This window comes from Talpa europaea, assembly GCF_964194135.1.
Source record: "Talpa europaea genome assembly, chromosome: 1".
In the NCBI taxonomy this organism is placed as follows: Eukaryota; Metazoa; Chordata; class Mammalia; order Eulipotyphla; family Talpidae; genus Talpa; species Talpa europaea.
The window spans coordinates 9998390-10010768 of NC_140073.1; the positions used below are offsets into that span (position 1 = coordinate 9998390).

Below are 12379 nucleotides of genomic sequence, written 5' to 3' on the forward strand. Positions count from 1 at the left end.
TCCAGTAGAATAATGTATGTCTCTGTCAACAAGACTAAAGAACATTTTAATGAACAACCTGCTAAAGATCTATTTGCAGAGATTTGTTGAAAAGAGCAACAGGTCTATTTCACAAAATGAAATTAAATTTTCTAAGGCAGTTGCTGGGAATCTGATTTCTAAACTAAATGCCTCAATGATCCTTATTTTAAGAAAGTTTGAAAATCATTACACTAGTTTGTATATTACTGAACAAGAACTGGCTGCAACATTAGCAACATATATTAAAGCTTCATAATCAAAACCATAAAAGAAAGCAATTGTATATATGCACACAAATCTCTGTCCCTAGATAGATTTAAAGATATATACATATATGTATATTTAACCCTGGTTGTATTCATGAAGATTCTGCCTCAGTGTGCTTGGACACCACTATTGGGACTACAAAGTTACAAAATACCAACATATTAATTTGTTAAAATAATGCTCACAAAAGCTAAATATTAGCACAAGGAATTTAGAACTGTTTTCTGAAATGTGACTCAAGTTTGCTTAACTTCAAATCCAACGTGGGGAATAATTTGAAGTTTCTACATGGTGGGGAAGAGGGTAGATAAAAGTCTTCCATATCCATAAATTACCTGGATGGAATAAATGCACACTCTGGGTCAGAACTCACTTTCTTTGTCACTTTCACTTTTCAAGGCATTGGAAAATGTCTTCCCCAAACCACACTGTAGTGACAGAATTCATTCTCATGGGACTCACCGACGACCCAGTGCTAGAGAGGATCCTGTTTGGAGTGTTCCTGGTGATCTACATCATCACACTGGCAGGGAACCTGTGCATGATCATGCTGATCAGGACCAATTCCCACCTTCACACTCCCATGTATTTCTTCCTCAGTCACCTCTCCTTTGTAGACATTTGCTATTCTACTAATGTCACCCCCAATATGCTATATGACTTCTTGTCAGACCAGAAGACCATCTCCTATGCTGGATGCTTCACACAGTGTCTCCTCTTCATTGCCCTGGTGATCACTGAGTTTTATATCCTAGCTTCAATGGCCTTGGATCGCTATGTAGCCATTTGCAGCCCTTTGCACTACAGTACCCGGATGTCCAAGAACATTTGCATCTCTCTAGTCATCGTCCCTTACACTTTTGGCTTCCTTAATGGACTGTCTCAGACACTGCTCACTTTTCACTTGTCCTTCTGCTCTCTTGAAATCAATCATTTCTACTGCGCTGACCCTCCCCTCATTATGCTGGCCTGCTCTGACATCTACATAAAAAAAATGGCGATGTTCATAGTTGCTGGATTTACCCTCTCAAGCTCTCTCTTCATCATTCTCCTGTCCTACCTATTCATCATCAGAGCCATCTTGAGGATCCATTCGGCTGAAGGCAGGTACAAAGCCTTTTCTACCTGTGGTTCCCACCTGACAACAGTCACTGTATTTTATGGAACCCTCTTCTGCATGTACGTGAGGCCCCCCTCTGAGAAGTCGGTGGAGGAGTCCAAAATATTTGCCATCTTTTATACTTTCTTGAGCCCAATGTTGAACCCGTTGATCTACAGTCTGAGAAACAAGGATGTGATTCGTGCCTTGCAGCAAATGATTATGGGAAATATCTTCCATAAAACCGCAGCATAGACATCAGTTTACTTGATGTAAACCTCTGAAAACATAGTGTTGAAACCTAAGAGTAGCACAGGATCCTCACCATGATAGAGTCCCTGGCTCCAATGTCTTTTTGAGGATTACCAGCATTTTCCCTGGGACTTTCCTTTAACTTATAATAAACTTCACTTTTTTCATATATAGTTAAAAATTTTAAAGTGTATTTAGCTTCCCAAGATTTTGTTTGTTATGAATACTTTTAATAGGCACATTTTTTGTGCTTACAGAATATCAGAGCACTGATATTAGCTATTCCCTTGAAAGCATACTGGGATTCCTTTTATAAACACTTTTTAATTGATGTAATATTGCTCAACAGCACTGTGTATGATTCAGAGGCACAGATTCACAGCTCTTCGGATGTATGTCACCACCCCACACCCAACACAGAGGCATTCAGAGTTAATTTGCCTTTTTTTAAAAAAAGATTTATTTATTTATGCATACAAGAGCTGGGGTACAGGCCAGAGGTATGGGAGATGAGAGGATTCACCAGAGACTGAGTGAGGAACAGAACAGGCAGACTAACTGAAATACACTGCTGAGGAGAGCAGCAGGTGTCATGAGAGGTCTGCAGCGCCATATGAATAGCTCCCTGGCTGGTAATGGAACTCGCGCTGCAGAGGCTGTGGACAGCTTCACAGCGCTGCACTCAACCCCTTGCGCCACCAGGGAGGCCCCTCTATTTGCCTTTTTGATCAGCAAAGAGTGTGTTTCCAACTTGAAGTAACCAGAATGTACTAACATCCAGATGTATAATCCTATTTGGAAAATGTATTTTTGAATCATTGCAAAAACATTCTATATTTTCCCTAAGTAATTGCAGGCTTCCTTTAACTTTTCCATTTTGGAAACTACTATGGCTTTTAGGAAGCAAACTTAAAATCAATCCTTGTCACTCTCTTAATCCAAATGGAATACTAATGTAATCTGCCTTTCATTGTATTCTATTGATTTATTTCTGCTGGGATTTAATTTTTTTCATTGTGTAAGTCTTTAGGTGAAAGTCAGTGCAGAAATTCTTTAGAGCTAGGGTAGAACATAAACCAACATGCATAAAATAATTATAAGTGACACGGTTATAGTTTAGTGTTCACTTTCAATTCACGACTTAATTTAACCCTCATACAATAACTAGTGAGAATTTTATTTTCTTCATTTATAACATTTGGAGTCTTTGGCACAAAGAGATTATTTAATTATTAATTATTTTGGCTTACTCAAAGTCACTCGGCCACTAAGTACCACAAAGGCAAATTTCTTGATTCTGAATTCTCTTTCCAAATAATGCTGTAGTGATTGCATTTCTGGGCACACTGCAAATGCTGAATGGGATGTTAGAGATGATGACCAGATGAGATTATGTTCTAGATGAAATCTGCTAGTGTTGATAATGTAGAGTTGATGTGGGTTGCCTCTGACATTTCATGTAAACCAATAATTTGTGTGCAATATAAATAGAATTGTCTATTGTTCCATATAATATAGGTGATTTTAATATACACAGACATATTTAGACTGTACATATTAATTTATTTTCCAGATTACAAAACAACATACACTCACTATAAATAAATAAAAATGCAGACTGATATAAAACAGTATGGTTATGTCTTAAAGCAATGGATACTTTTATTTTTTTGCGTTCTTACATTTCTCCTCAATAATTTTATATACAGATGTATTATAATTTATAAAGCAATCATATTCCATATACAAATTTAAAGACTGATTTTCTCTTGATAGTATATGCTTGCATTTCTTTCGGACTAAATATTTCTGGTGCATAGCACTTTTAATGTCCTAAATTATTTAATAAATTATACTTAATTCTAAATAAAGCCTGTTGACTTTAGGAAAGCAAACTGGGAGATAATGAAGATGCAAAGAATAAGAGCAAAATTTACTTGTAATGTCTTGCCTAAAGAAAGCTCTCTCAATATTTTGGTTTATTTTTTTCCACTTTGTTTATCTTGCAAACCATTATCATGCATGTCAGTACAGCCTATTATTTTTAAGATTAGCTTGAATTTCTATGTAATTTTACCATTGATTGTTCTTTAGGATACATTCTTAGAAGTGTATCTGCTGAATAAAATATTTTGAACATCTTCAAAGCTTTTGCTAAATTTTCCATGGCTAAATGTTTTTTCTACAGTATTTCTAACAATTCATACCTGTGACTGGTAATGTACTATGTTGATATTAGAAAATACCTAAAATTATTAGATTTTTGTTGTTGTCCCAATGGCTATTCTTAGGGAAGACAAAATGTAGGTTTTTTTTTTTTTTAAGATTTATTTATTTATTCATACAAGAACTGAAGTACAGACCAGATATGTGGGAGGGTGAGAGGACTCACCAGAGACAGAGCAGGGAACAGAACAGGCAGACTGATGAAATACACTGCTGAGGGGAGCAGCAGGCAAGATAGGAGAGGTCTGCCACGCCATGTGGGATCTTTGCTGGCCAGCAGGCCGGGATAGAACCAGTGCTGCAGAGGCTGCAGACAGCTTCGCAGCGCTGCGCTCAACCACCTGCACCACCAAGAGAGGCCCAAAATGTACATATTTTTATACAAGGATGTGGGAGGTAGAGACCATCTCTTAATGCAAATCTCAGAAGGATTTTTATTTGGACAAAAACATATTTGAAACATTTTAACAAATAAAAGAAATTCATGTCTTAGATGATTGTCTTCCCTGCTACTTCTGATGATTCCTCCCATGAAAAATATTTTTATTTGGAAAAATCTTACTGATTTTGTTTATTGTGCAGCTTTCCTTCATTCTAAAAAGTTGCATTCCCATGCTTTTCTTTACGTCATCTGATGGAGGAGCACATTTATTTGAAATCCTCAAAATGACTACTACCCTCATCCCTTGAGTACTTACTAGACACCACTCACCACTATGACAAAAGTATTGGGGCAGATGTTTCAAATGACTTTGGAGAGAACATTTTCTGGAGGACATTTCAGGTTCTTATTGCTGTACCTGCCTGCCTCCTCACCTCAGTGAGGTACGTGGAGATCGGTGAGATTATGAAGAAGATGCTCACATCTGCCTGGTTGTCTATCCAGATCATCCTCTCTATGTCATTGATACACACCTTTTGTCTCAGTCAAACATGCTGATTGGTGAAGGCTATAGAGAGACAGGAAAGGAACAAGAGTTTTCCTACTACTTTGTGTGTCTTAGTGACCTCAGTTGAGAAGCAAAGAACAGAAAGTGTGTCTAAGTCACATCTCAAACCCAGGTTCACCTGTAATAATGCTAGTAACACAAACATCTCACTCCTGTTTAGTCCTCAAGTGATTCAGGATCCAGATTCAATGCCCACTCAAGCTTCTGTAACATAGATTAATCCAGAAATATCCCCCAATTTTAACAAAATGTGTCATAACATTGTAATAATTATTACCGCTGTAACAACCTTTGCAACATTACTGAAAAACTATCATGTGTTGTCCATTCCCAGTCCTGAAGTGTCCAGGCAATGGTTTCTCTCCTCAGACCCTAATGAGAGTTAGAAACAGGAACAAAGTCCTTGGTCACATTTCTCCCCTACACACATCTCACAGTTTTCCCTGGAAATAGTAAATTTGAAATTATGACAACTATGACTAAGGCATAAAATTAGCTTTCTCATTTCAGATCATTCTAATTAAACCCAGAGGGGTAATTCTTGATATAACAGTCTCACTGCTACTCTTAAATCCTTCTGAGATTTGCTTTAAGAGATGGTCTCTACCTCCCACATCCTGGTATAAAAATATCTACATTTTACAGTCTAGAAAGGCATTAAGAAACTTCCTTAAGAGGCTAAGAAAATAGGTTCATACCAGAACTGGAAGTAAGTCTTTGTGTTTTTACTTTCATATTAGTCGACAGGAATTTGTTTTAAAACTCCAAATGGAGGCCCACAGATTATACGAAATTTCATGCTTAAAAAACAGGTTTTTCTGACTTTGAAAATCAGTGGGGCTCATAAACTGTCACTTCTGAGAGCCTCTGCACTCATTGCAGAGCTGGTTTGTTTTTAAGAGTCCCTTAAGCTAGGTTTCATGCTCTGTGATTACTTTGTTGCTGTTATTCTTAATTTTTTGAACATGGGTCACTTACAATTTCATCTTGTACTTCATCCTGACATTATGTCCTAGAAACTATGCGTAGCTTTCTGCTGTCCTATTGCTTCTGTCTCCATCCAATAAAAAGTCTCTCCTGGTAGTGAACTAGAAAACCCCCAAGTGCCTGGCTCAGAAGATACTCTCTCTCTTTTTTTTTTTTTCTGCCCTGAGGGAAGCAATGGATCCTTGGTGTTTATTTCCTCACTAAATACAGGTGATTCATGCTATTTACCTCTCTTCACTTATTAGTACATCTGTTACCGGATTCTGGGTTCTGAGATTTCTGAGAAACAGAAGCATTGGAGATTCTAGTCCTGCAGGTGCCAAGTAAGAACTGATGAAAACTTCTGCAATTCTGAATGTGAATGCCAGCAAGCCTATGGTTTTGAAGGTTGCATTTTGCTGCTGCAGTTTCTAACACAACACGTGGAGTGTTGATGAATATTTGTTTTCTGACCTTCTTGATGTCCACAACCACTTGAGAGGGAGGTAGAAAGACATCGTGGGAAGCAGGTGGCCCACAGTTAAGGATCCTTATATGTTATTAATACTCTTATTAGTGTATTTAGTAAATGTTTACAATATACTTTCTATTTAGATAAAGGAGACATAGGTCCAAAAGTGCTTTTACTACTGTCTTTCTAATACTTACATTAAAGTCAATTTTAGTAACTCCTTTTGAAATGAGAGGGGAATTAACAGTTAAAAAGATTAAGTATGAGGGAAAGGACAAAAACAAGACAGCGTCTTGAGAGAAAGGAAGAAGGGATTCAGCATTAATTGTGACAGTAAATGAGAGAAAAAATAGAAATGGTCATGCCTTTAGAGATCCAACTTGTGATTAATAGCCTAAATAGTATGGACACAAAATATCCTTCTTTTCTGCATTAAAACATCACATTATTGCTGTAGACCATTCTCAAGAAACTGAGTATATATACTCAATATACTGAGTATGTGTCATTGGATTTAAAGGTTGTTCATTTATTTGCCATCTGTTTATGGGATCGCTGTGTCTCTAGCTTTTAAGGTTTAATTCTAGGAACAACTGCATTAGAATCATCTGGATGATTGTTAAATATAAACATTCAGCTATCTCTCATAAGATTTTCTGAAACAAACCTTTTGTGAATTTGCTTGATTGACAAGCTTTCCAAGAATTGCTTTATACACTAAAGTTCAGAACACATTTTTTTTTTTCTCCTAAGAAAATGACACTATGAAATCTTCCTTTCTACATTAGAAAAGTTATAAGTAGAGATGAATCAGATACAGGGCTGAGTAAAACATTGCAACTTAGTCATTCTTAAATGCTTAGACTATTTCTTTTCTTTTCTCTCTAATTCAGTATACAAACAAGTGTTGCAGCTACAACATATTGACGGACTGAAATTTATTCATACCCTTGAAAAACTAACCTATGAGTAAATGCATTCTGGTGCTCTGTATGATCAGGAATAAATTAGAGGTTTATGGGGGTACTTTGGAAGGATGAAACAGAAAGGGTTTAATGCAACCTCATCGATGACAGGAGTGGAGTGAGAAAGGCTCTTAAAACAAGTTTTATTTGATAAGTAGAGTTTGAGAAGTGAAAAGTAGTGCAGGGATATAAAGGATATTTGACTCAGTTGTATTATGTGATAAAGGTATGGTAATAAACACTGTTAAGGTACAGTCATAAGTACAACTGTAGTTACAGAGATAGAAATGGGTAGCTATTCAGTAATCAGGAAAGGGAGAAGAGGTCTTAGTAGAAGTACAAAGTCAGCTCTCCTTTTGCTCCTTTTGCATGTCATATGGAGGTTTAGAGAAAAGGCATTTCACTGGGCAGTAGTCTGATTTGCACCTGCATGTCTGCTTAATTTCTGTTTTTCAGTGCAAACACTGACTCTCAGAAAATGCCCATCATTAATGGCAGTCTAATAACAGAATTCATTCTCCTGGGGCTCACGGATCGCCCCGAACTCCAGCCCGTCCTCTTTGTGCTGTTTCTGGTGGTCTACCTCATCACCCTCTTAGGCAACTTGGGCATGATTCTGTTGATCAGATTGGACTCTCGCCTTCACACACCCATGTACTTCTTCCTCACAAACTTAGCCTTTGTCGATGTGTGTTACACCACCAATGCGACACCACAGATGCTGGTTAACTTCTTATCAGAGAAGAAGACCATCACCTTTGTTGGATGCTTCATGCAGTGTTACATCTTCATTGCTCTTCTCCTCACTGAGTTTTACATGTTGGCAGCAATGGCCTATGACCGCTACGTGGCCATTTGCAACCCTCTGCGCTACAGTGTGAAGATGTCCAGAGGAGTCTGCATCTGCTTGGCCACATTTCCCTTTGTCTATGGCTTCTCAGATGGGCTGTTCCAGTCCATCCTGACCTTCCGCCTGACCTTCTGTAGGTCCAATGTCATCAACCACTTCTACTGTGCTGACCCGCCCCTCATTAAGCTTTCTTGCTCTGATACTTACATCAAAGAGCATGCCATGCTCATATCAGCAGGCTTCAACCTGTCCAACTCCCTCACCATCATCCTGGTGTCCTATGCCTTCATTCTTGCTGCCATCCTCCGCATCAAATCAGCAGAGGGAAGGCGTAAGGCATTCTTCACCTGTGGTTCACACATGATGGCTGTTACCCTTTTTTATGGGACACTTTTCTGCATGTATGTGAGACCACCAACAGATAAGACTGTGGAGGAATCCAAAATAATAGCTGTGTTTTACACTTTTGTAAGTCCAGTGCTTAATCCATTGATCTACAGTCTCAGGAACAAAGATGTAAAGCAGGCATTGAAGAATGTTCTCATGCGAAACGTGGTCACTAAGATGGCAAGCAAACATTGAAAGTTTGCTTCAAATGTCCTTGTATTATCAATGAGTTTTGATCTTCTATGGATTTGTCTCAAATATTTTAGATAAGGAGCACAGGTCTGGGTAAAAATGAGTTGCAGCTATTAGTGTAGGATCTAAGTTCTTCCACCTCTGGTCCACGAACTAGCAGCAACAGAATTGCCTTGAGTTGTGATTAGCAATGTAGTTTTACCTTCTGTACCTTTATTTTTTTAAATATATTTTTAAAGATTAATTTATGCATACAAGAACTGGGGTACAGGCTACATGTGTGGGAAGGTGAGAGGATTCACCAGAGATAGATCAGGGAATAGAATAGGCAGACTGACTGAAATACACTGCTAAGGGAGCAGTAGGCAAGACAGGAGAGGTCTGCTGTGCCATGTGGGTATCTTCCAGCCCAGCCAGGATCAAAACTGTGCTGCAGAGGCTGCAGACAGATTCACAGTGCTGCACTCAACTGTCTGAGCCTCCTGGGAGGCAAACCTTCTGTACCTTCCATTGCCTATTTGCCAATCTGTATTTCAACCAAGTCCTAGGTGATTTATAAGCAAACGAACTTCTGTGAGAATTTTCCCCTTGTTGTGTCCTGCCACACTGTTGTGATGTCATTGTTTACAACATTAAACAGGATAAATGTGCTCTCAATTGGATACCTTGAATTCATTCTATTCTATCATCATCTATCAATTGGGGCTAGGAGTCTTTAAATTATATTCTCCTCTACTCCTCCTCTCACTTACGAAGTGAAAGATATCTTGGGTCATGCAGCAGCTTCCTGTTAATTACCAGTGTGCTTCTGTAATGGTTGGCATAACAAAATGGATATTACTAGAAATATTAAAATCTCATGGAGCTATTTGCCTATGGGAAGGAGTGGGAATGGGTGTAGGAAGTCATGGGTGATTTAGAGATTTCTGCAATGCATCAAAAGATGAAAAATAGTAAGATGATTGAAACAGAGTTTTGGAAATGACTTTGGAGGAAAGGTATTAGGGAATAGTTTGGATTTCTCTTCTTATACCTCCACATAACTATCTCAGTGTTTTGAGATTGGTGAGCTAATGAAGGACTGTTGCAGTTTCCTGGCTTTTAACACAAGGCATGCTTTTCTCCTTTTAAATATTGATGCTTCTCTATCAGGCATGCTATTTTGTCCTGGCTCTGGAATGGGAAGGATGGAGCAAGACTTAGCCTATTGCTCAGCTACATATGAGGGACTTTAATCAGAGGAAAGGAGCAGAAAGCATGTCTAAGCTGCATTCTCCAATCTTTCTTACCCAAGATACACCTCAGTAGGAGTTTTGTTTGGAAGAATGCCATCAATCTTTCATCTTAAACTTAAGCTGGGAGAGAATAAGAAAAATAGTTGAGATACTCTATCTCCCACCTCTAGCATCTTGCTAGTTTCTCCATTGGATCAAACTCAAGTGGAAACTAGACATAAAACTCAACTGGAAACTATGATCCACAACATTTGGTTAAATTCCAGGTGGACAAAGGAAAGTAGAGAGGAAAAGACAACAGGTCTGGATGGACAGGGTGACAAAGGGTGAATCACCAGCATGTGGGTATCATCTGTAGCTGCATAATATTGACATACTTTTATATTTTTATTTCTATTAAAAAGATAAAACACAAAGCTCTGAATCAAGAAATAACTAATCTAAGCTTACAAAAATTAAAGTTTTTCCAGATTCCAAAACTAACCCTATACAATGAGCTTTGCTATCTTACATTTTATAAACAAGAGAACTTAATATTTCCCTCAGTCAACAAATATCAAATCATTCAGGTATAATTTAAAATCAATAATAAATCCCCCTTGCTTCAACATTCTCAGGAGATTTGATTCCCTGATGATACTGGGGAGTTTTCAGAGGACAAGCTTAATATTTTCCAAAGGATAAAGATAGTGGCTGTTGTTATTCTGAATGACTTTGTGCTAGAAATAATTGAACCACAGGGATTTGGTTCCCTCTATGACAATACTTTTATAAACTCTTCAGCTCTTCCTACCTAGCATGCCATTGGGAACCTACTCTTCTTTCACAGATAGGATTTGTTATTGTCAAAATATATTCTGGTAATAAATATTTTAATTGATGAATATGAAATTATGGGCAGAAAGTGTTCTGATGAAGTAATTGATGTCTTGATTTAAATTCTGCGATTCTGAGACTGCTAATATTTGTAATCGTACAGTAGAGTGGGTCCTTATAATGAAAAGAAACCAGACAAAGAGAATATTTAATCCATCAAAAATTATTAATTGTCCATATTTGGGAAAACACTCCTCTAGGTAGTACTGAGGCTGAGTTACAGATTAGGTTCTTGTCCTTGGCCTAAAGGTACTCGTACCTTCTATACTCTTTGGGTGACTGGGTAGTGGCAGCAAGCATCTGCTTGAGTGACCCTCAGGGCAAGGCTTAATGTCAAGAGTGCAAAGAATGCAATGACAAGAAGAGCCACTTTCGTCCACTTGCAAATACTTCTCTCAGGGGTTCCTTGCTCAAATCATGTAGGATGTTGTGTTTTATTTCTTCAAAGGATGGTTATTACATTAAGCACTCAGTTAAATTATTTGGAATGTCCATTGCTTGCATTGCCTCATTTTCTCAGAATAAAAAAAAAATGAATAGAGATTTTAAGTATCTGGCTCAATTAAAATTTCAATAAATAGATGCTTATTAAGCTTACATCTTTTTTTGGGTAAAGATTTATTCATTTAAGCATACAAGAGCCAGGGTGCAGGCCAGAGGTATGGGGGGTTGGGAGGATTCACCAGAGACAGAGTGGGGAGCAGGACAGATACTCTGCTGAGGGGAGCAGTGGGCAAGACAGGATAAGTCTGCTGCGCCATGTGGGTCACCTCCCTGGCAGGGGATTGAATTTATGCTGCGGTGGCTGTGGATAGCTTCACAGTGCTGCATCCAACACGCTGTACCACTGAGGATGCCCTATAATGTCACCTTTTAAAAGTCTGATCTGGAAGAATCTGCGTTAGAATCTCTTGGATAATTAATAAAAATGAAGATGACAGTATCCCTCATAATGTTTTTTGAAATAAATTACCTGTTAATTCGCTAGATTAGTAAACTCCTAAGCAATTGTTTCATACACTAAAGTTGGAACCGGACTTCATTCTCCTAAATTTATGCTATCTTGACAAAGTCATTGGGAATACAGAGATGAGAAAGCCTTCCAGTGTATCATTCTTTTTTGTTTACAATATTTTGTCTTTTAAAAAAAAGTTCAATATACAAATGTGTGCTTAGATTTCATAGTAAAATAAGGAGATGGAATTTGTTCCTATCCCTGATGAATTAATAGTAAGAACATTCTGGTGGTGTGCATGCTAAAGAATAAATGAGAGGATTATAGGGTGCTCTGGAAGCAGAGAGAGAAAGGGATAAATGCAATCTCATGTATGACAGTAGTAGAGTGAGAAAAGCTTTTCAATCAGGACTTTAAACTGGGACTTACAGGATAAGTAGAGCTTGGGAGGCAAAATATAGTGCAGGGAAATCAGTTGTATATGTGATAAAGGTATGGTAATAAGCACTGTTATTTGTAGGTAAAAAAAAAAATCTGTAGGTACAGTCATAGGTACAACTGTAGTAACAAAGATAGAAATGGGTAGCTATTAAGTAATCAGGAAAGGGAGAAGAGGTCTTAGCAGAAGTACAAAGTCAGCTCTCCTTGTGTTCCTTTTGCATGTCC

At 37.9% G+C, this 12379-nt stretch overlaps 2 protein-coding genes across 2 annotated transcripts; both read left to right on the top strand.

Moving 5' to 3' along the window:
* Nucleotides 1-697: 697 nt before the first annotated feature.
* On the top strand, nucleotides 698-1642 carry LOC311179988 (olfactory receptor 5M10; the record flags this gene model as incomplete). Its single annotated transcript, XM_084247663.1, has 1 exon — nucleotides 698-1642. The coding sequence occupies one exon, from the start codon at nucleotides 698-700 to the stop codon at nucleotides 1640-1642; it is 945 nt and encodes a 314-aa protein (XP_084103789.1).
* Nucleotides 1643-7696: 6054 nt separating this feature from the next.
* On the top strand, nucleotides 7697-8650 carry LOC311179995 (olfactory receptor 5M11; the record flags this gene model as incomplete). The annotated part of the gene is made up of 1 exon (XM_084247671.1): nucleotides 7697-8650. The coding sequence occupies one exon, from the start codon at nucleotides 7697-7699 to the stop codon at nucleotides 8648-8650; it is 954 nt and encodes a 317-aa protein (XP_084103797.1).
* Between the last annotated feature and the right edge of the window lie 3729 nt (nucleotides 8651-12379).